At 47.9% G+C, this 24739-nt stretch overlaps 2 protein-coding genes across 2 annotated transcripts; both read left to right on the top strand.

Annotated features, from left to right (window-relative positions):
• Nucleotides 1-3508: 3508 nt before the first annotated feature.
• Nucleotides 3509-6294, top strand: PtA15_2A648 (uncharacterized protein; the record flags this gene model as incomplete). The annotated part of the gene is made up of 6 exons (XM_053166689.1): nt 3509-4955; nt 5038-5239; nt 5323-5372; nt 5453-5726; nt 5855-6064; nt 6159-6294. 6 exons carry the CDS (start codon nt 3509-3511, stop codon nt 6292-6294), a joined length of 2319 nt encoding a protein of 772 aa, XP_053017886.1.
• A 2086-nt stretch (nt 6295-8380) lies between these two features.
• On the top strand, nt 8381-23069 carry PtA15_2A647 (uncharacterized protein; the record flags this gene model as incomplete). Its single annotated transcript, XM_053166688.1, has 27 exons — nt 8381-8571; nt 8678-8757; nt 8887-11406; nt 11487-11620; nt 11742-12029; nt 12121-12254; nt 12381-12709; nt 12818-12900; nt 12969-13010; nt 13080-13101; nt 13175-13261; nt 14725-14891; nt 14954-15035; nt 15122-15237; nt 15309-15521; nt 15606-15773; nt 15865-16110; nt 16211-16570; nt 16706-16938; nt 17013-17157; nt 17255-17998; nt 18224-20129; nt 20220-20827; nt 20916-21064; nt 21130-21451; nt 22477-22614; nt 22917-23069. 27 exons carry the CDS (start codon nt 8381-8383, stop codon nt 23067-23069), a joined length of 9660 nt encoding a protein of 3219 aa, XP_053017885.1.
• Nucleotides 23070-24739: the final 1670 nt, after the last annotated feature.

Raw genomic sequence — 24739 nt, 5'->3', positions numbered from 1 at the left:
GAAACACTCCAAAAGTGGGATCGGCTTTACATTGAAGAAGGTCTGCATTTTCTTTTTTGCCCTTTTTCAGCCGACCCTATTTTTCTAACTCGCATCTGTGTATCCATCATCATGCATGGAACAGATTGACTATGTGTGCCGTCGCATCTGTAGCTCCCCAGCAAAGCAGTCCGAGTTCAAAGTTTGGGCTCTAAAGCTGGGTTACGATGGCCCAGGAATCATAGGTGGATATGGAATACGATGGAACATCGCTTATGATAGTCGGAACCGAGCATACAATGCACAAAAGGAAAGTTATTTTTGTGATTTTTGACAACTGTCAGTAACACTAATGTCTTCAATGGTTGTTTGCTACTGATCACAGGTTATACATCAGCTTCTGGCCAATGAAACCGAAGCCAGAAAAGGTAATTTTTTCAAAGGTTATGAGTTCACATCCAAGGAGTGGGAGAACATCAAAGTTCTCAACAGGGTTCTAAAGGTACGTGATTGATCAACAGCTTGTTTGTATTTGATTTTTTTGCGTTTTGACACTGTCCGTCTTACTTGGCTTCAGGGTTTCCTTGATTTAACAAAACAAATGGAGGGCGAGGGCCCGTCTTGCACAATGGTGCTTTACGAATATAGTCGGCTGATTGAAAGTCTCATCCAGTTGAAAGAAGACAACAGCAGAGGTCTCTTGGAGGCAATGTTCAATCCAATGATCAAAAAGGCAACGAAGTATCAAAGCCTTGCTCTTACTTGTGAACCAATCCTCATGGCAACAATGTTGCATCCAGCGTGGAGACTGCTCTTGTTTTCGAAAAAATATCCAGCTCATCACACTGCAGCTCAATCTCTCCTTGTCAAAAAATTCAAGGAACACCAAGAATCCCTCAAACCAACAACACCCCCACCGACCGAAGAAAAGTCACAACCCACTACAGATCCCGAAGAAGACGGTTACAACTTCTTTCCAACCCAAACCGGAGTGGACAACAGTGAGGACGAGTTGAACCGATATAATGCAACCAACTTTTTGTTAGGTATCAAAGGAAATGTTCTATTGTGGTGGAAGGCAAGTATTCCTGCTCAATCTCGTGTGTATTTCACAGCACTGACTATCAAACCTTTTTGTTTCAGACTCAAGCGGCTTTGTTCCCAGTCCTGGCATCCCTTGCCAGAGACTACTTGGCATGTGCAAGCAGCTCGGCAAGCGTGGAGCAAACCTTTTCCGCAGCTTCTGACATATGTACCACAGTTCGGAGCTCCCTTGCACCTTGAACAATTGAACGTTGCATTAGTAGTCATCTTTGGCTTCGGAGCGGAGCCAGGGCCAAAAGCCAATTTGATGACTGCCATGCAGTTCTTGATGCAGCCAATAAATCTGCCAAGTTCAACACTGACAGCGATTGACAACAATGATCAATTTATTCAATCATTGTCCGGCTTCTCTCATGATCAAGCTGCCTTTCTTTCTCTCCCGAGTTCTTTTTCCATCTCTAACAATATCATGTCTTGCTATTACATACTTGATACACGACCAAAAAAACAGATACATACATATTATAAGTAGATACAAACGCAAACATACTCACCTATCCCTCTACCGGCCGCTTTTTGGGCTCTTATAGCGAGAAACAACTCGCTATAAAAGCAATTCTTGTTTGCTTTTTGTAGCGGAATAAATTTGCTACAATAGCGTTCTTAACGCTATTATAGCGATAAGCGCAGCGGCAGCCCGCTTTCTGCCGCTGAAAAAAGTGTGCTAAAAAGAAGAAAAAAATATCCCCAGGCCAATCAGCGGAAAGCGAAGCGGTAAGACCGCTTCGAAAAGCTTAGCGAAGGGGCTGCCAATTCGCTGCGCTTTTGCTGCGCTTCCCGCTTCAGTCAGCGTAGCTCTTGCGCTATTGGCAGGTGGGTGATGTGAGGTCGGTTGGTTGCCGGGGTGAGTTGAGAGGCCAAGTATGGGCTGTACTAGTATTGGCCACTGGTGAAGCTTATGACCGTCACTTGGAAGTTGGAGCACAATCAACCCCCTTTGTGTTCCATACCCAAGACCCGGTGGCACACGGGCGCGCAGGACTACACGGCGGACGCAAAACTCCAAAGTATCACCAAAAGTATTTCAGAGAGCCTCCAAAGTACCCGCCAGCAGCAGCGGACGGTCGGCACTTGGTCAAAATATCTGACAAAGTTCCTCCAAAGTAAGATTTCAATGGAACTTTGAATGTCCTTCGGAGATCCTTTGGAGGAAAACCTTACTCCGAAGACTCTCCAAAGGACATTCAAAGATCCTTCGGCAGGCCTTCGGAAAAACTTTGAAGTCCCTTCAAATCATAATGGCGACTTCAAAGAGGCTTCAAAAGCATTTGAACTGGCCTTTGAAGGCACTCGGGAGATTCTTTGAAGGCCATTCGAAGTGTGTGTCCTGTTGGGCTCCCCAGATCGGCCCCCCCAATTGGGCTCCTCTGATTGGGCACCTCTGATTGGGCTCCCCTGATCGGGCTTGATTGGACAGAATGCTACGGGATCGGGCGGGCCCTTGGGCCCACCCCTCACAATTGCTTGGGATATTGCTGCGTGTATTTCTTGTTTGGCTAATATATGGCTGTACATACATGTAGAGAGTGGAGAGACAGAAGGGGGGGAGAGAGAAAGAAAGGGGAAAGAGAAAGAAGCAGGAAAGGGAAAGCAGAGGGAAAGAGAGAGAAGGGGGAAAGGGATAGGGTTTTAGTTGGGAGGTAATACAACTTCTGGGGGGGGTGGATTTTGAGCAATGGAGGCCACGCACTCCATGATTTGTTCTTTGGGAGGGGGCTCATGTTGGCACCACTCGCCTCCATCAAACGGGTTGACATTCAAAGGTCCTCCGGAGGTCCTCCAAAAAATAATCGGAGGGGAGGGCTCCGCCTCCGAAGATCCATTGAAGTCACCGGCATTCAAAGGTCCTCCGGAGGTCCTCCGAAAAATAATCGGAGGGGAGGGCTCCGCCTCCAAAGATTCATCAAAGTCACCGGCATTCAAAGGTCCTCCGGAGGTCCTCCGAAGAATATTGGGAGGGGAGGGTCCTTCCTCCCAATGGACTTCGGAGTAGAGTGAGATGTCAGAAAATAAGGTTTTATCCGGTCCAACCCGGTGGTCGGACGGATACGTCTGTCACCTTCAAATGTCATTCAAAGTTTTTGCCCCACCTTCGGAGAATCTTTGGATTTTCTTCAAAGATCATCCGAAGGACCGCGACTTCGGAGGTCCTCCAAGTGAAAACCCTCACTTCGAAGGTTTTTCGGTGAAAAACCTCAAAAGTACGTCCGCCGTGTAGGTGAAGGTTCAGACTGATGTGGTTTGTGATGATGATCCATTTTGGATTGGAACAAACTCGGACACAAAGACTACAATGTGCTCTAGGGTCTAGAGCTGGGATGAGCTCATGTCTGGCGGGGGTTCGGGGAGCCGATGATGTCATATTCGGATCCAGCCTCATCAGGTTGTGCAAGTTGAAACCTACCCTGCCACTTCGCTTTACAGCATGGTCACCATCAGGAACAGCGACCTCGACCACAGTCGGCTGGTATCCTCAGAACCCAGCCCAGAACAGCTCTACTCTCAACTAGCATCGATCCCATCCATCAGCTCAGGACGGTTTATCAGCAGTCACATCACCCCCGAGTCCACCTCGATCCAGCTCGACTATTCGATTCGGGATCACTCCAGGCTCACCAAGCTCAACGCCCGTCAATCATTTCATCTCATCAACCATCCTCCATCTCCGCTTATCATCAATGGTACTCTAGAGTTCAGCGACCCTACGATTAACTACCAATCACTCTCTCCTAGTTGCTCGAAACTCGCCATCTTTCGTACCCTGACCACCCCCAGCAAATCTGCTGAAAAGCAGTTTTATCTCGAAATCTGGCATACACAGACCAATCGCCAGCTGGTATCTCATAATCTGACATCGGTACATCAATCATTTCTACTGAATGACACATTTGGCTATCCGTCTTGGAACTCATCCGAAACTCAACTAGCATACTTGGCAGAGACCAAAACAGAGAAAGATCGCACGAAATCCAAGTCCTCTTGGCTGGAGCGGAACCGTTATATCCCCGATTTCGGGGAACAATTGACCGGGATCCAATTACCGGCTATCTTTATCGCGTCAACCAGCGACTCGGTCGGGGACTCCCAAAAGATCTGGGCCCCAATCGTTCAACTGACGGACCCGTCCACTGATCTCTCAAAATTGGTTTGGGGACAACCCGTTTTTGGACCGGGTTCTGCCGAGGAACCTGTCGAGATCTTTTGCACTGGTTTCGGCTCGCTCTCCGACCATCGAAGGCTCGGGCTAATTTACTGTCAAAACCGCCCCTCAACGATCTACAAATTATCATTCAAGATTCCCGTGATCGAGAGGAGTGCCGATCCCCAAGCTCTCAAGCTTCATCATCCTTCAAACTTCATCTCTCATCGCGTTTCGCACCCCGATCGATCTGCCCGGTCTCCACGCGTGATTGACGGCAAGGTCGTCTATCTTTCGAATCCGATCGGGGGCCCTCATGCTTCGTGCGCTAGTCTCAATGTTTATGAACCCAAGACGAATGAAGACAAGGTGCTGGTCGGTCCGGTCGATGAGCCCGAGTCGGGCAGTCAATTTCCAGGGCTGTACATCGATGACCTACCTTCACAGCCGACTTTATATGACTCCTATCAATCTCAAAACACGTTGATAGTCGCCAGCTCAATCTGGGGCTCCTCGAAAAAGTTTTTAACGATTGATTTGCGAAGCGGTGAGGTTAAGGCTCATCCGCCTCCTTGTGAGGGCAGTTGCACTGTCCTCAACACAAACGGCGGCCGGCAAGTTTTGACTGTCTGTAGTCAAACCAGCTGCTCGCCACAAGTGTGGATTGGTGAACTAGACCAAGGCTCCAAGTTTTCCTGGCAGAGAGTGACTCATCTGAAAGCATCAACAAACGGTATGCTTTTCCGACTTCCTCTTTTCCTTGCTGATCTGATACTGGTCGAACCTTACTCATTCTAAACCAATCAACTGTGCAGTCCAATCTCAGCTTTCCAAGTTACAATCTCAAATCATCAAATTGCCGCCCAATGATCTGGGTCCTACAGAGATCGTCCTAACTACACCTAGCGTGAACTTCGCCCGGGAACTCGGAGAGAAGAAAGCTTCTCTAATCATCGTTCCTCATGGTGGCCCGCATTCCACTTCTCTCAACGAATTCTCGCCCTCTACCGCTGCCATGTAAGGTTTCAAAACATACACGTGCACTATCTAGCCCTGGTTTTGGTTTTTTCCTTACCATGCTCTCATTACTCGATCACTAGGGCTTTATTAGGACATTCCATTGCGTATATCAACTACCCAGGCTCCCTTGGTCAGTGAAAAGCCCCAATTTTTTTATCTTCTGCCCGAATCGCAGCGCAAGGGGACTGAACGAGGTCATGGATAACACAGGATTCGGCCAGAAATGGGTAGAAGAGTTACCGAAACGACTGAGCATAGCAGATGTTGACAGCTGCAAGTTGGCATTAGATCATTTGCTCTCATTGGAACTGATTAAAAAACTTGGGATCGGTCACCGAATCTTTGTTAATGGCGGATCTCATGGCGGCTTCATCACTGCTCACTTGACGAGCAGATATCCCGACTTATTCGCCGCTGCCTGTATGAGGAACCCGGTTGTTGATCTAGTGGGCACTGCTAGTGGCGGCAGTGATATCCCAGATTGGTGAGCCTTCATTTTCAGCGGCAGCGCTCTCTTATGTGGAGACAGAAAAAAAAATAGGCACAGTAAAGAGACTGAGGCACAAGTGACGATTGATTTTGTGTGGTTTTGGGTCCCGGATTCGCGTGCAGGTCGTATGCAGAAGCAAACATCACGTTCCCGCTCTTGTCGGGTGGCTCGGAGAGGAGCGATGAAGAGGTCGGAAAGGTTTCAGTGAGCCCGGCCGATTTTGCGATCCTCAGAGACCGGTCACCCATCAAATTCATCGACAAGGTCAAGACGCCTACACTGGTTTTACTGGGAAATCAGGACCGAAGAGTATCGAATCAACAGGGTTTAGCGTTGAGTGCTCCCCCGTCGTCACCTTGGCTACATCCTCACATTGACGTGTTCTTTCTTTTCGCGCTGTTCTGGATCGGTTGTCGAACGATCCAGCTGGTACCACGGCTTGAAAAGCTTGAAAACTGAGGCCGAATTGGTCCTGTTCACTGATAACTCGCACCCCTTGAACTCCATCTTCGCCGAATTAAACTCGTTCATGGTCTGGTTTGAATTTCTTGCTGATCGTTGATCATTCACTTCTTTTAAGTTCACCAGTCGTTTTGTTCGAAGACTAGCAGAGGCAAATGCTGCCCCTGCCCCTCCTCCCCAAAAAAAGAAAAATGTTTTGTATGAGAATTGTAGGTTTGAGTTCGACTGCTGCTGCTTTTAGAGAAATCATCTTGATATGTAACACTTGCTGGCATAAGTACAACATGAATCCTGTGCTTTCGTTGTTGTCTTCCTTTTATTATAAGCAATTCAATAATGTTCCCCCCTTCGCCTTACATTGTACTCCCAAATAGATTCTCAAGACATATACCTGGACCCTGGAAAGCCACTATGGAACACAGTAACCTAAATTGCAAGATTTTTGAAAAATTCATACATTTTTGGAGCCCATTCATACACATTTTGTGCGTAGGTGCAGAGCTTTTTCAAAAAATTCATACAAGTTTTGTGTGTACGTTTTTTTTGCCGCGGGCGTGAAGAAATACTCCCAGAAATACTTTTTTGAGTAGCCATTTCTGCTACATACCCAGAGGAGCAGTGACAAAGGTAAAAAATGGAAGAAGAAGATATTTTAAATTTCATATTCAAGTAGAAAACTGCATAGACTATCATCAACAACTGATTGTTACTCTTCATCTACATTTTTATTGCTTTTTTGAGAGCTTTTATCTTCAAAAATTTGTTCTGCCAGTGTTCTAGAAAAGCAATTTGAGACATTGTAAGAAGAGAATGTAATCTCTGGGAGATGGATACACAATTCCCACCAGCATCTGTAATATTTAAGCCTTTGGTGACTGGGAATAAATTGTGCAGATGTGCTACTTCAAGATGCACAAAAATCCTGGAACTCGGCAAGGAAGTGTAGAAACCAGCCGCAATTGGGATATGTGGTTGATACTGGAAGAGCTGGACCAATATAGGGGGGGGGGGGTGCAAAAAAAAACCCTGGCATCATATCCTCATTCTCATACATTTTTGGTTACTACCCCCCTAGTCCCCCAAAAAACTTCATACAATTGGGGTGAGTACCTTATCCGCCAAATTTCCCATTCATACATCTGGGGTGCATACGTTTTTTGTTTTTTGACCAAAAATTCATGCATTTTTGTTACTGTGTTCCATAGGGGCTTTCCTGGGTCCTCTTATACCCCGTTGAGAGGCTCCAACAGAGTGTTTCAGAATCCCTTACACTTGAGTAGTTGTATCGGATCCTTGCAACCCCTGAATCAAATCCTGTGACATTTTTGCCCAGGTGAAATGTGGAGTTGCTATTAAGGCTAACTTAACTAAGTCCCACCCTCCTACAGGTGGAGTGGTAAAACACTGGTCGCATTGCGCCGACCGGAAGGAGGGAATTATGCGCTAAACAGACTTACAGGCTGACAGCATTTGGTTTTTTGGTGGGGACTTTTTTAAAACTGCTCTCACCCATCCATTTCCTGTCCAATTTCATTATTGTTTGGATTTCCATGATTACCAAAGTCTTCTTTATCCATGTACTATACCCACCTATCCCCAACCTGTCTTCTTGATCTGCAATGTCCCTTGTAACATCATGAGTCTTGGATTCTGTACAGTGTGAGCTTTGTAATATAGGATGAAGCGGACCACAGATAGTCACAAAAAATAGGTTCTGAAGGCCTCAAAAAATTCAGAAAAATTTGGAGAGATTCTCCTTGATATTGGGAATCTTTTGTTCCCCCAAACCTTTGCTGCCCAATGGGAAAGGGTGAAGCCAGAAACGTTTGAAAAAAGACATAGTTCTGATTCTGTCAGCCCAAACTTGGACATTGGGTGTAAGTCCCTCCTTCGGAGGGTCCCGGCAGGACAGTGTCCCCCCTCAAATAGAGGGACTTTGTTAAGTTAGCTATTAAGGAGAGGCACTGTTTTGTATCAGAGATAGAGAGCTTCGTGCTGTTGGTGGGTGTATTTTTTTTTTTTTTTTTTTTCATTTTTTCATTTTTTATTTATTTTTGTTTTCGGAGTGGATTACATAATCCGGTGCACTCCACCACCCACCCAGTCCCAATCAAGCAGCACCCTCAGCCCAGACAGAATGACCTGAACAACCACCCCGACTCACACAAGCAAACCCAGCCGCAAGCATGTCCTCCGCCCACGACCTCCGGGAACTGCCCCTGCACATCCTCAAGCAGAAGGCCGCCGTAGAAAACGACAAGAACGTGCCCCTCGGCGACTGGATCCAACAGGCCAGCCAGAACTACTCCGCCGCCAGCGAGGCCGACGCTCAGAATCAGCCCAAATCAGCCTACTATCACTACTTCAAAGCTGCTGGGTTGGTCCTATCTCCACACACAATCAGCCTGCCAGCTGGACAACCCATTCTGCAAATTATCAGCAAACAGGTCCCATGCTGACTGACTTGTTTCTGTGCTCCAAAGCATTCTCCAGCTCATCCTCAAGCACCCCGGATTCCCAACCCTAAAGGTCCAACATCCTGCCGATTATCGAGTCTATCTCGGTAAGTGCGTCAACTTTCCACATTGCCCTATCGTATCATGTATCATCTTTCTCATGATCACTATCACCAACACAACTCATCCGAACCACTGACCAATATTCCTGCTCCCATCATTCACCATCATCCCAGAGCTCACGCCCAAGATCCTGGCGTGCACCGAACGTGCCAAAACCCTGGCCGACTTGATCGAAAACCCCTCCCGAAACTCTGTCCCAGCCGCCTCCTCATCCAAAGTAACCGCTGGTCGCCGGCCGGTTGGAGGCGGCATTTCTGACCGCATCAAGCTCTTCGAATCTTCCAAACCGCCTGAAAGACAGCCCCCATCCTCCCCAATCACTAGAGATCCTTCTAAAAACCAACTCTCATCTCCAACTTCCTCCCCCAAGAGCAACAACGACCGAAGGCAATCTTATATCCCACACCCAAACGGACTCGCTGCTGCTACCCCTCAACCAAGTTTCGTATCCACTGCTCTAGAGTCCGAGTCCACCATCCGCTCCGGATCTGCACCACCCGAATTGTCCATCGAAACATCTTCCTCTGGAGTGCCCAACAAGCTCAAGCTGAACTATGCCATCGGCAACGGTCTGCCTCACACAAATGGCCATTCACCCTCACATCCACAAAGTCCATCAAATCTACACCTCGATCAAATTCGCACGCCCTCTCAGTTCAATCAAGCCTTCCCGCCCCTCGAAGACCCTCCATCAAATCAATCCGAAGAAGCGCTTCCACTCCCCTCTCTGCCTAGTGTCCCCTCAACTCTCCCGCCCAACTCATTCTCCCCCCTCCCCCCGCCGCCTCAACCCTTCCAACTCCCCCCTCCCGATCCCGATCTGGACTCTCAACCTACATCCTACTCCGTCTCGGACCCGTTGGTGAACGACGTCACACTTGGGGCAGGCCTCACAGATCACAACCTTCCCAACAGGAACGCCTCTCCCGTGGGCGACCCACCCCCGTATCCTAACTTCGAGATCGAAGCTCTATCACGTTCCCCACCCGCTCAAAAGTTGCCCTTCACTCGGCCTCCTGATTTCCAGTCCCCCCCTGTTGTCAAAGGCCCCCGAAGTATTGACTGGACCCTCTCCTCACCCAAAGTCGCCGCATTAGACTACAGTCCTCTCAAACCAGCCCAGCCCGCTGGTTCTCTGCCCAAGTTACCTTCGGACGCAAACGAAGTCTTGCCAGCTACATTGATCGATTACTTCAGAAGGTCCGCTGCGTGTGGGGTTGACACCAAAGTTCTGTTTTTGGATCTGCGGAATCGCGATGATTTTGAGTCGTGTCGAATCAAATCGACTGATGTGGTTTGTATCGAACCTCTGATCCTGTCGAAGAACGGTGGAAGAGGCGTCAGCTCGCGGGACATCGAGGACTCGTTGGTCATCTCTCCGACGAAAGAACAGAAACTATTCATGAGTCGTGCGAATTTCGATTACGTGATTATATATGATAAACGTTCGGTGCAACTCCCAGTTAATCGTTCGAAAAGCGAGCTGCTCTACTCGTCGGATCCAAGCGAAGAACCTGCAAGATTGCTTTTACTGTTGTATCTTGCGATTCACAAGGAGGAGTATATCCAACGACTGAAACAGCCGCCGATGCTGCTCAGTGGCGGGATTGAGGGTTGGATGAAAGTGGCAGGAGAACTTGGCGTTGTTGGAAAAGGTTCCTCAGCTCAGGCTCTCTCGCCTCGACAATCCTATCAGACGCCATACTCCACCGAAATCACCTCAGCCATGAATGGTATCTCGATCACCCTCAGGCAGCCATTCAGTACTGACGGCGACCGAAATCGAAATGGAATCGGGAATGAAAATATGAATGTTCACACTGATCTAAAGCGAGCGCGTCGGCAAGCTTCAGTAATCCAGCGGGACGACTCAAATCATATCGTCCGATCGATTCCGGACCTTACAACGATGCCTAACGGAATCCCTTACCATCCCCCCACATCAACGAGCATGCCCACCTTCCAGCCCAGTCGCCCTCCCTCATACTCGTCGAGCAGTTATCGTAACAACGGAATTGCGAGCTCACCCATCACTCTTCCCCAGCAGACCCTCCAAAGACTCAAGTCAACAGAGCTATACGATGGCAACCGCTCATCCAACGAAACGGTCCCCTCCGGTTATTCCTCGACATCATCCAATCACATGCCACTCACTCTTTACCACCCTCACTCCGGGCCTCCAGCACCACCGCCGCCGATCAACTATGGGCCTCACCCGCCTCTGTCCCATCCATCCCACCCAATCGATGTGCGGTACGGGGGATTCATGGCCAATCCACTCCGTCCAGCGATCCAGTATCCGCCCCTCCAGTCTCACCCTCGTCCCCTCCAACCGCCCCCAGCAGCCATGACCCCCGGCGGCTCAACTGCCATGCCCAGCTACTTCAACCGCGCTCCCCTCTATGCCCCCCTTCCCCCACAACCCGCCCTGCTCGGCGGAGACTCGAGGAGTACTCCGCCTATCACCCCCTTCTCTGCCAATCGACACGGACCCAGCGAACTGTACTTTAACCCTAGCTTCGAAGACGGTCAAGTCGGCTTCACCGGCTTGAAGAACCTCGGAAACACCTGTTATATGAATTCGACCCTGCAGTGTCTCAGTGCGACCATCCCCCTGGCACGGTTCTTCAAAGGTACGTTTTTCCTCTCCTTTCTCCGTTCAACTCCCAATATTCACCCCTTTCTGTTTTGATTTATAAACACACATAATCAGACGGATCTTATAAGCGTTGTATCAATCGGACTAATCCGTTGGGCACCCAGGGCTTGTTGGCCGAATCTGTCGCCGAGCTGGTGCGGGTATTGTGGGGAGCCCAATACACGTTTGTCTCGCCGATCACGTTCAAGGTACGTTGTGTCTGGGACACATCTCGAGGGTCTTTCACGCCCCTCTCTTAACGATTTGAAATGAGTTGAAACCAAGAAAATGTCCGCTGTTCGTTTTTGGGAACGAACTTTACACATGCAGGATGCGATCTGTCGGTTTGCGCCCCAGTTCCGCGGCTCCGACCAACAAGACGCGCAGGAATTCCTGGGGTTCTTGCTCGACGGACTCCACGAGGATCTCAACCTGGTCACCAACAAGCCCGCGCCGCTCGAGATGACCCCCGAGCGGGAGGCGGCTCTCGAGGCCCTGCCCACCCAGATCGCGTCCGCCAAGGAATGGGAAATCTACAAGCGGAGGGATAATAGCGTGATTGTCGAGCTCTTCCAAGGCCAATATCGGAGCCGACTACAGTGCTTGACGTGTAACACGGTCCGTCCCATCTCTTCTTTGCACCTGATGCTCCCATCACGTTGTTAACACTGTCGTCATTTCCCGTGCTTTTGTTTGGGTCTAATCAAAGACCTCGACGACCTATAATACCTTCATGTATCTGTCTCTGCCGATTCCGAGTAAACGTGGCATCAGTAAAGTCAGTCTGACGCAATGTCTCGACGCCTTCCTGAAAGAGGAGATCATGGAGAAAGACGACGCATGGTGAGAAAAATGACTCTTTTTCGCCTCTCTACATTCGAGCCCACCCGGCCACTGACGCCAATCGTTTTTTTCTTTCTTTCGGGGGATGGATGTACGGATGTGGTGTGTGCTATGAACTGTTCACAGGAACTGCCCGAAATGCAAGGCTCGAAGGAAGGCGACGAAGCGGCTATCGCTAGCGAAGCTGCCGCCGATCCTGCTGATCCATCTGAAGCGGTTCTCCTTCAAGGGCCCGTTCTCCGACAAGCTCGAGACCTTCGTCCAGTACCCGCTCTACGGCCTCGACCTCTCCTCCTACGTCCCCCCGCCCCTTGCCCCCAACGCCGCTGCCCTCTCCCTCGACACCATCAAATCCGCATCGTATGAGGACGGGGCGGCTCGGTCGAACCCCGAGTCTAATATTTACGACCTCTATGCCGTCTGTAACCATTTCGGGAGTCTCAGCAGTGGCCATTGTTTGTCCTCCCCCCTCTTTTGTCCTTCTTCATCCCCCCCTCAACCAGCTATCGAAACACTTCGACTCGATTGCACGGGCTGATGGTTTGGTTCGGTTGGGTTGACAGACACCGCTTTCGCACGCTCCCAGAAAGACTGGTATAATATCGGCGACAGCAGGGTCTCCAAAACCGACGAGAAATCCGTCAAGGTCCGCCCCTCTTCCCTTCCCTCCCTTTTTGCTTGAATCATCACTGATCGGACGTTCTTTTTTTATAGGCTCGGAGCGCGTATCTGCTGTGTTTCCGTAAGTGGAATTTCGTGCGCTCTCGGACCAAAGGGATACACATGCTCATCGTTTTCTTATGTGCTTTTTCTCTATGCGTGCAGGGAGGAGAGGATGACGAGCAAGGTAAGCCACGTCCGCCGAAATCAGCAGAAAAACGCAAGACCGAATCCGGCTCGCTCATTTCGCTCGTTTTTAGCCCAGACCCCGCAAAACCCGACGCCCTGTGCCCAGACCGCAACCCGAACAGAACTACCTTTCCAACCACCACATCCACCACATTATCGTTTTTTTGCTCCGCTTTTGATTATTATTATTTTTCTTACCAAATCTTAATCACTTATCTATTTATACACACATATATACCATGAGCACCCTCTCCTTCTCTTTTTGGTTTACTAAATTTACTCTCCATTTTTTTTGGTCATTCTTCATGAATGGTTGGGCACTTTTCCGGTTCTGGGGATCTTTTTGTTTGGTTGGCCGGTGTTGCTTTTCCTACGGTCCCATTTTATCACCGCTCCCAACACCATCATCATCGTGATCCTCATTCACATCCACTTGTCTACACCAATCTTTCCCTGTTATCTTTCCCGCTTGTTTTTTGAATTCTAACAACCACAGACAAGGAAAAAACTGAACACCCACACACACACACACATGTATTTGTTTAACGATTCTCTATACTATTACTATTCTTTGGTTGCTTCTTCCTTTTTCTTTCCCTTTTTGTTTTAATTCATTATTCTTAAGAGCATTACTAACTGTGACGTCCCCGAAATCACACTCAAACTACCCAAAGGGTCTATTAATTCATGCGGAAACTCAGGTGACGTCTGGGCACACTCAAAAAATGCGTTTGTAACTTTTTCTGCTAATTTGTGACCACACACCCAAAACCTCATTGTGCCCCGAAATCATAAATGTGCATATGGCCTGTCCACAAATCCAGGATTGTCGGATTCAGGAAAACACTTCATGGGCCATATTGGTACAGAGCTCCCTCAACAATCCACCCCTCACACTCGGATACAAAGAAGTTAAGAACAAGAAAACAACCAAGGCCCTCCGAGTCCTTGTGTTTCATCAATTTGAGCCCCTCACACCGAGCAACTTGCGGTCGCCGGCTTGAGAGCCGGCATTGCGCAGGTTTGCCCCTGAAATGCCAACCAGCATCGGTCTTTAGGTGGAACGTATAACATACATTGCTGGTGCACTCATGCCTCAAGGGAAGACACCGGAAAGGGGGACGGGAAAAAACTTCCACCAAAAGGGTGAAAGCCCTCACGCCAAAATCTTGTGATTACCTGCAAGTTCCTCCTTCGGATGTCGCGCTTCGCGCCAGCCCAGGGCCCCCAAAGCGAGGGACTTCTGATAAGTTAGCTCCCGTACTTCGTGGCCGGGCAAGCTAGAATAAAGTTAGAGTTCGGGGAGATTCAGGGGACCTCCGGGGCTCGGCTGGGAAGATTGAGAACTCGTTTCACGAGACGACCCCCGACGACCGTGGTGCGGGCGGTCGCCCTGGTTTCCCACATCACTGCACATCCGACCGAGACCTTCAAGGATATCCTCGAGGCTCGAGGAGACCATCTACAAAACCTAGCGAACTGAATCGATCGGTCAACCAGAAATCGCATTTATTGGAAAGGGTTTGAGTTTTTCAGCATGGGGGGCAAGTCCCGGTTTGATTTTTCTGATGGATGATGTTTCGGCAGAACCTAACAACTTGATTTATCTTTTTTGACACAGGGCACTCAATGCTCCCTTTGGAGCTTCCGAAGATCGATTTCCCGAACGTCTCATATAGAATCGTTAGCTCAAAGACTCTCGCAGAAACCGACATCCAATTCTCCAACTCAGATCAGTGCATCAAGCATCTCAAGAACTATGGATACAACTCTGCAAACACTTGTGAGGTCTGCTGGATCCGATTCATCTCTTCAACCGTTGATTATCCTGAATTTTGGACTTGTTTTAGCTTCCGCCATCATACATCCGTTGGATACAACCTGCCGAAGATGAGCTTGAAAGGGGATGTGAATATGACATGGACGAGCAGGGTAACCTCATTCGAATTCCAGATTCTATTTCATCATATCCTCAAACGCAGCCTGACCGAATGAACATTCCCACATACTTGAACCAGACCTAGAATGGCTTCAAGCACTCAACATTGATCGCAAACGACTCAGCCAAGAACCCGTGACTTGTGAACTGTTTGAAATTGTCATGGATAGGCTTGAGAAAGAATGGTTCCGATTAGTGCGCCTGAACTTTATTGTCTCATTTCCCTCCACTTGCACTACATTTTTGTTGAAAATGCGTTTTTACAGAGTCAGCGTATGCACAAGCCCGATCCCAATATGCCTACTGTCGAAGATAGCCGCTGCGCCATTTGCGAGGATGGGGACACCGAAAACAGCAACGCGATTGTGTTTTGTGACGGATGTAATTTGGCGGTCCATCAAGACTGTTATGGGGTACCATACATTCCAGAGGGCCAATGGTTGTGTCGGAAATGTACCGTCTCACCCGATCGTCCAGTAGTAAATTCCCATTTGCAACCTCTTTCTCCAGCCGTTGCCCATTCATTTGACACGTGTACTTGCTGATTTGCTTCCTTTCGGCAGACATGCGAGCTATGTCCGAACTCGTTCGGCGCGTTCAAACAAACTTCTGAAAATAAGTGGGCTCATCTGATTTGTGCGATCCATATTCCCGAAACTGGGGTTGGCAATGCTATGTATATGGAACCTATTGATGGCGTTCGATGTATTCCTAAACAGCGGTGGAAGTTGGTTAGTAGGGGCGTGCTGTCACACCTTGTCAAGTATAAGTCAGCTCCTAATTGTCGTGCATAATTTTACTTACAATTTTGTTCATTTGTAGAAATGTTACATCTGCAAAACAAGTGATGGGGCTTGTATCCAATGTGCCAATCGAAGCTGTTGTGTTGCCTATCACGCCACCTGTGCTCAACAAGCCGGTCTCTACGTGAAAATGAAGCCCGCTGGTTCTCTGTACCCCACAAACGGCTCACGTGGGACAGATGAGGGCCCTGAGAGCTGCTCAGCTGATCATGTCGGTGGAGAAGGCGTTCGACTCAGTCAGAGTTTTTGCGATAAACACACTCCCGTTGGCCTCGTTTCATCTCTTGAATCTTCGTTTGACATGCATGCTCAGTCACCCTAAATTGACCCATACACTAACCCTGCCTGTCTGTCTCTATTTCAAGAGAGGGCACATCGAAGCACTTCAAGCTGCCGCAGTAGTTAGGCTGTCCACCACCCTCGCAACCACATCCAAATCCAATACAAACACGAAAGCTGCAGACCCACAGCCATCTGATCCACATCTGGCAATTCATTCGAAAAAAATCAACTCTCTTGATGATCTTCGAGCCCTCAAACTCTTAGCCATCGGTTCGCAATCTTCCAAGTCAGCGCGAGCCTATTACAAGACTTGCTCCAGTGGGCCACCATTAGTACCCGAGGTGATATTTCAACGTGTGATGCAGTACTCAGGTAAACTAAGATGCGCGCACAAAAAAGCTGTCATCAACATGATTTGCAAGTATTGGAGCTTAAAGCGTGAAGTACGCAGAGGTGCACCATTGTTGAAGAGACTTCATCTGGAGGTAGGGCTGAATTTTCATCTCATGTCCAAGTCCATGACCCGTACTGTGTTCTGTCTAACTGTTCTAATCTATTCTCATTCGGGGTTTTTCCAGCCTTGGACCGCTGCTAGTGGTACTAGTTCTAAAAATGAAGAAGATCGCCGAAGAAAATACGGTTTGCTCACCGCGGTCAGGCATGATCTCCAGCAAGTTAAAAACCTAGCAGCCATGATATGTAAACGTGAAAAAATGCAGCTCCGAAAAGCCGAGATACAAAAAGAAGCGCTTGAAAAAACGTTATTCCCGGTTTATCAACAGATGTCCTTGGCCTTAACCGCGCTGATCGAGTGAGTAGCACTCAACTAATCCTGATATTCCTCTTCTACTGCACAACGCTTGAGCTCAGATCTTTAATCAACAGGTCAGACAAGCAGAAGTATTTTTTGCATCCAGTCTCGGCAACCGATGTACCCGACTACTACGACATCATCAAGCATCCGATGAATTGGTCCACTATACAAAGAAAAATAGACCGGTTTGAATACTTTCGATTATCCGAATTCATTGTTTGTGTTTTGCATTCTATTTCTCCATCAATGTCTCTGGTTTCTCAGCCAGTCTCTAGCCGTCATTAACCAATCATCTGCTTATTAATCTTGACAGTCAGACGTTCATTTAACTCTCACCAATGCACGCATCTATAACCATGCTTCCAGTATATATCACAAGACTGCCATCCGGATCGGTAAAGCAATCGAGCCTCTGCTTAAAGAATTAATCGCCTCCGAGCCTTCTTCCGCAATCGCTGGATTGGGATCCGAATTGTTTCCAACCCGTCCACAGAAAGAACACTTTGCAGAAATTACATCCGTTCTACTTCCGGATCACATTAGTGACTTGCTGGATGTACATAATCTGCCAGATTGGACTCCCAGGCCATATGAAGAGGTGCTCCGAGATAGAAACGCGAAGAAATCGACGCAAGGTCAAACGAGCATATTGTCAAATCTACTTTCTGTCCCAATACACTCTCAAGACCAACCCATTCCATCAACTGAACCACCCCCCGCTAAATTTGAACCACCTTCCCGATCACGCTCTGAAGGAATGGCTGCGAACCCAGATGTTCCGAGCATCACCAACCAACCATGTATTTCACCACCTCCCAGAAAACTGCCCAATCCTCGCGGCCGAGGAAGGCCTCGCAAGAGAGCTAATAGCTCTACGGGAGATCTGCAGGAGCCTTCAAACATTATGCCATCAAATCAAATAGCACCCACCCCTGCTCCAATTTCTACTCCTACCGTGCCATCGACAGGTGAAGAACTCAACTTGGTAGGCAACGAGACGAGAAATACCCAGAAAAGTAAACGCCGGCGGACATCCAGCGCGCTATCGGACTCAACAGTTGACAAGCCGCCAAAGAAAGCTCCCCGCGTGAAGCCTCAATCGCAGTTAGAAGAGGAAGCTTTAATTGAGAAGCAAAACCCTAACGCTACAAGAGGTCAGCTGATATCACTCAAGCTTCGTGCATTACACGCCAAGCGCATCATTGAAAGAGAGCGTAACATGAGTGAGGCAGAAAAGGCTCAAAGGCTTCGATTCAGAAATAAAATTCGCCTCAAACGTCAGAAATCACGGTCGCAAACAGCAACTGCCAGTCAGGCGTCACCCGATGCAAGTGAAGCTTGTGCCACGCCCAACGAACCCGAGACCAGCTTATCTCGAGAGGTCAGCTATCCCATGTCAAACGATAGTCAATCAAATGACAACAATCTTGATGGACGAGCCTCCCAAGCCTCGCCTGAGCTTTGGAAGGTGGCCGATGATGATAGCGAACAACGTCGAAATGAGCCAAAATCTACAAACCGCGCCTCCAGCGATTTCAACCCAGAATGCACGGTATCATCGTCATCGACATCAGGAAGTGGTACTGCCATGGCATACACCAATAGTCGGACAAGTATGCAGAAACAAGAAGAGATTGCAACCGGAATCGATGGCAAATCTGATGACAACCACAGCTTGGTTACTCCGACCGACCCAGTCAAATTGGGGTCGTGTATGATAAATTCTGAGCACTCAACTTCCTTTGCAAATCAAGATAATGATATTCAGCAGATTCACAACGCTAGCCGGGAAACTACCGCACTACCCACAACTTCATCGCTGATGCACACAGACACGGATGAATTATCTCCAGTCAAGTCTGCTGATCTGATCGTGTCTGTATCTCACGCTGCTGCATCTCTGGAATCATTTGTCAAGGCCAATCCTGTCACCCACCATTCTGGCACATCCGGATCAAGTGAAATGGTATGTGACGAGGTCGATGTTGATATCGCTGGAAATGGAGGTGGAAGTGCAGACAACTCCGTCGTACCAGAGCACTCTGTTTCATCTCATCCAGAAGCACCCGCTCCAGATTCTCCGCCCCAGACCAGTCGCCATCCGACTTACTCTCAGGATTCTCTAGCCCTTCTAGCTCCAATTCCCGATAGCGAGTTAGAACGTGCCGTAGGCCAATCTGGAACTAGCCGGATTCATCTTCCGGGACCTACAAGTATCATCGACGAACAAACAATTCCAGTAGGAGAAGGAGCGACAATCCCAGACATAAACATGTCTCTGGACGTTCCTTTACCCGACGACCAAGTTGAGCTCTTCGATCCACCGCTTAGCTCTCACGAGGACATTGAGGAGAAAATCGCCGAGGGGGATCAGACAATACCTATGGCTATCAGTTCATCTGCCAACATCGCCGAAGCTGAAGATACACATTTGACCACCAGGGCAACGTCAGTCTCGTTGGATGGAACTGAAGTTAATGAACTATCCGCTCCTCTTGAAGTTCGATTAGAAGTTCCCCCGATTCAGATCGCCTCAGATGAACTACCTCATCTGAACTGTCACCCAGACTCCAGTCTAGTCGTCCACTTGAGCCCTTCTCCCAAGCGCCCCTCCACTCGGTCCTCCAAAAAGCTGCCGCCAGTGCAAAATAAACCAGCTGTCAGACCGACCACACAGCGGTCTCACTTGAATCCTCCGATTGCTCAGCACACGCTGGATGATTCAGAGGTGTCCGCCAACATCAATTCTGTGCAATCAGGGCGAAAGTTGAAAATCCGGATTAAAAAAATGGATTCATCCGCACCAATACGAAACGACCAGCCTGGCGAAGCTTTACTTCCAGAGATTATTCCGGTTTCGCCCAGTCCAAAGTTGCGTTTAATCTTGGATGGTTCTTCACCCAACTGGGGGGCAGTCCGCGAAGCGGGAAGTTCAATAACCGGAGAAACAACTGCTGGCCAAAACGATGCTGCTCGACATGAGAAAGAAATATCCAAATCGAAAACCACAAAGAGTGCCAGCTCTGCTGGTCCCCCAGAATTTGTAACTGGTTTACCTGGAGAAAAAGAGTCTTTCAGGCTTTTCAACACAGGCTTCATCCTGCGAAACAGGACCCGACGCCATACCGCAGGTCACATGGCTGATCAATCTGATCTAAAAGTTAGAGACAATGCTCATTCGCAATCTCGTAAGTCGTGATTTTATCTCGCAACAGTAGCGGGAAAACGGCAAAATGCAAAGCCCTAGTGTATCAGCTTACATCTTAATTTAATCACAGCAGAGCGGCAAGAATCAATTTCACCCAGGATCAAACCTCGTCAAACTCGTGTCTCAACTCGCCTGAAACCTGTGCGACTCACACTGCTCCACAACCCCCCTCCCAATCAAGAATCTGCACAGTTGAACGCTTCCAATGCGATTTCCCTGGGACTCTCGACCGATAACCAAGACCACACTTCTCGGGAACCCGCCTCTCCTGCGGATGATGAGAGCGGAAGCAGTGAGCTTTCAAAGCCGTCTTCCCCTTCCCTCGAACAAGCCAGCTCAGGCGAGGGAGAGATGACAAACCCGTCCGACCTTCAAATATCTTTGGAAGCCCCTCAGGAAGAAATTGGAATAGCGATCGAAAACGAAGGTTCATCTGAGCATCCTCGCAATGGACAAAAGGCAAGCAAAACCTCCAAAACAGCAAAACGAGGTAGACAAACACGAGCTCAGCAAGAGAAAGAACTCGAAATGGACCCCCGCGGGTTTCTCATATACCCTAAAGCCCCCCACAATGGTGCAAAGCGTGTTCACCCCCTAGCTCGTGATGCTTTCACAAGAATGAGTCAAACCACACGCTTGCCTGAAGAAGGATTGATCGAAGACGGGACATTGGTCTGGGTGAGACTGAGTCTTTGTGTTACTGGTCGTATGTAAGTAGGAGGATACTGATTGAATTTGACGCCTTTTTCGATAACTACAAACACAGGCGAAAGTACATGGACATCCCTGGTTCCCTGCTGAAGTTGGGCTTCCTGATGACCCAGCGGTTCCGCAATCAATGCTTGACAAACAACCGACCGATGGAAAGATCGAACAATATGTTCTGGTGATGTTCTTTGACCGCCAGCGTAGTTGGTATGTTTTCCGTTTTATCATGTCAGGTCAGGGCTTTAACCAATGTCACACTTCTTATCATTTAGGCAGTGGGTCCAGCGTCGCAACACGCGTCTTTTAGGCGAATCAGACGAGCTCGATGCGTTACTTTCCTCGGAGGCTTATGTATCAAATAAAACACAATTGGAGGAAATCCAAAACGGTTGCGCATTTGCTCGCGCAAATATTGAGCAGTCGGATGATGCAAACGCTCCGGAGTTAGACGTCCTGGAGACGAATCAGCAACCTCGCAGTGCCAGTTCGATGGACGATGATCTCGGCCCCAGTAGTGAACGACACAACGTAGACGACTCAAATATTCAAGATGGCGCCTATGAGATACCGCTAAATAGAATGAAAGGTTTATCAGTTGGCCTCAAGCGAACAAGGAGCTCTCGACTTCGTACCTCAAATCCCCCCCTTTCATAATGGCTTTCTGCCAAGCCGTTCCTTCGTTATTGAACTCCGAAAACACTTGAGATTGTAACACCATCAGATTCGACCCAAAGAGATTTGTCCGTTTTTTATTTTGTATCCAGGTATCGGGTCTTTTTTCGTCTTCCTTATCTTATCACTCATCTTTCCTTGTGTTTTTGACTAGTGATGTAAAAAAATATCCGGAAACAATTTTACTCTATTGGGAGATGATTCTTGTAACTGGTTTATTTTAGGTCCTTTTTTAAATTTCCTACTTAATATCCCTCATATCCCATACATTTCGATTTATTCGAGCGTTTGATAACCTTCATGCTGCCGGGTGTCTATGTCTAAAACCCAACCTGTCTCGAAGCTGTAACAATCTGTGATCTACACTGTGTGTACTTCTTGTTAATTCAATCTAACTTATTCGAATTGTTCTTGTCTGTTATGCCAGTGGGCCCTTGGCCATGTCCGTCTTGCCCGCAAGAAAATGACTTGATAACCTACTGGGAATTACAGTGACATGTACTAGGTACCTGTTTCTTCAGATGTGCTTGGATCTTCCTACAAAGCTTACAACAGTATTCACTAGCGGCAAATCAGGCAATGGCTGAATGAGACTAAAAAAATTGAAAGATAGCCACAGATCTTGGAATACTTTGAGTTAAAGGCGCATGTGCATCATGTTGGGTGGACTGGCTTGGACATCAGTTGAGATTTGAGATCATGTCTTCCATCTTATCTATTACCAACGTGATCCTTGTCATATACCTTCCAGATTCAGGTGTTTTCATGTAATCTAACAATTCTCTCAAACTTCTAAGAATAATTGGCGTAGTTTGTCAACAAAATAAGGCAATTATTATAAATACCATTTCCCTTGTCTGTCAGGCTTCAGGACAAGATTTTTTTTGTTTATGTTGAATAGGGTGGGTGGGTGGTTCAATTTTTTTTTCTTAATGGATGAATCATAGCCTCCCGGCTCAGCCTTCACAATTGGCCTAATTTGGATTGTGGGTGACGAAGCCGTAGCTGCCTGGCGACCCAGCCCACTGAGCGACTCTAGCGCAACGGACTTCGGAGGGTCCATGGGGCTTCAGAATCAGGATCCAGTATGAGGGCTGACCATTCTAGCCGTCTTTCTTCCCCCCCCACCCCCAGCCCGTTCGCCTGCCTGGCACATGTTGATAGTTGTCGTAGAGAGTTACTCCCAGTCTTCTCCCGCCGCTTTGCAAGTGTAACATAAACCGAAAATTTCAAATCCGTTCTTCTTGTGCCATACAGTTCTTCCAAATTATACCTTAAACCCTTCACCACCACTCCAGAATGTTTCCAGCCGGTTCTATCTGGAAATTATACGATGTTTTGGTCGAGATTGCTTTTGTCGGCTTACCTGTCGTTGAACTTGCCGAAGTTCAACGACACGCTCTTTTACAAAGAAACTCGCTACAATCGCGCAACACCCGAGCAACCCAACGCCAACGCCGACAATGTTCTAACAGCTATTCTGGACCACCTCTGGCTAGATTACAACCGGACATGGTCGGTAAGCTCACGGATCCTTTGATCGTAGTTTGGTAGCAAGTAGTTCAACCTCTAACTCTCGAAAAACCACAATTGCTGCCTACAGCATGCAAAATATCCAATGGCGAGCTTTTCCTTTGTAAAAAGAGTTCATGCCATTCAGGGAGCGAGAACGACACACCAACAACCCGGGCCAAATTACGTGAGTATATTAGACTCTTGGCAAAATCTTTAACAGTGCAACACTAGAACTAATAATCATTTACTCCCCTTAATTTTCCTTGTCTTCTAATCCATCAGTCGACGACTTTGTCTTTACAGACTGTACACGGTACCCCAATGCTTCAGAGACAGATGTTAAAACAGGACTAAGAGCTCATCCAACGCAATACTGCAACCAAGAGGATGCTAGATTCTTATGTTCGTGATCCACTTTTTTACCATATTCATAGATGACTGCAAAGCTTATCCCCCTTGTTTGAAAAAATTTGGTTTTAAGGGGTCTTTGGTCGAGACAATGCTAATGATAAGGAATCACGTCTATACAAATGCAATTTCAACGAAGTTTCAAGGACCAACCTCCAAAGAATTTGTGAGTGCAAGCTTCAAATTTTGAGCAACACATATTACATCCATACCAAGTCCTTTGTGCTAAAATCATCCTATTGAAAATTCACAGGGTGTGATGACTGCTTTGACCCAGGCCCCAAGAAACAGAACATTGACTTTTGTTCTCCCATAGGACCCAGGAGACCACCTATACATGGGAGTAACAAAAATGGGTGATTTGTTTTTGGCCAAAAGCCAAAATGGTACACATCAAAGTTGAATGAATGAACTTCTTTGGAATTCAGTGTACACAATCCTAACACGTACTTTTTTCCCTGGGCAAGGGAGGATAGCCAGTGAATAAATCTAGAGGCTTGGAAAAATGGCTCCCAAATTTTACTCCCAAAGCTTGTTTACCTTGGCAGGAATTTTTCTCAACCAGGCCCCTTTTTGGGCTACAAATCTTTTGGGAGCCATCTGCCAAATTTGGGGGACATTTGGGAGTTGTCCACCTATTTTTTTACGGACCTACTTCGCGCAGCAGCAAAAAACTCTTTGCGCACAGAATGGACCATCCCCCGACGTCGAGCCCGCTGTGCGCGCAAGCCAAAAAATACTTTGCGCACAGCGACTTCCCCCAAAAGAAGGAGGGAGTTTTTCTGGATTTTTTTTTTGATAGATCAAAAGAGGGGGTCTTGCTTGCCCCCTCCAAAAAATCTTGGATTTTTTGGAGGTGTCCTCCATCATGTAATTTTTTTGGGTCAGCCTAAATGCACTCCAAACTTTTACTTCATGCACTCCACATTTTTGGCTTTGGGGGGCCAGCACTCCAAAAAATTTGGAGTGCCTTGATTTTGTACTCCCAAAACATGGAGTCCCCAGATGGGAACTCCATGTTTCTTGGAGTACACAACTGGGTACTCCAAAATTGACCAAAATAGGGGAGTGCAGCTAGATGCACTCCAAAAAAAATGGAGTGCAAGCCCAAGCACTCCACCTTTTCAGTGAAGGATTTTGGCTTTGCACTCCAGCTAGCAAATACCAAATGGAGTGCATTGGGGTGCACTCCAAGTCTCCTTTTTTTTGGAGTGCCCACAGCAATCACACCTCTTGATGACCGGTCTGGACCGGTCATTGAGGGGACTCACACAACCAGTCATCCAG

This window comes from Puccinia triticina, chromosome 2A, assembly GCF_026914185.1.
Source record: "Puccinia triticina chromosome 2A, complete sequence".
NCBI classification, from domain to species: Eukaryota; Fungi; Basidiomycota; class Pucciniomycetes; order Pucciniales; family Pucciniaceae; genus Puccinia; species Puccinia triticina.
This window is presented reverse-complemented; position numbering and strand designations above follow the sequence as displayed.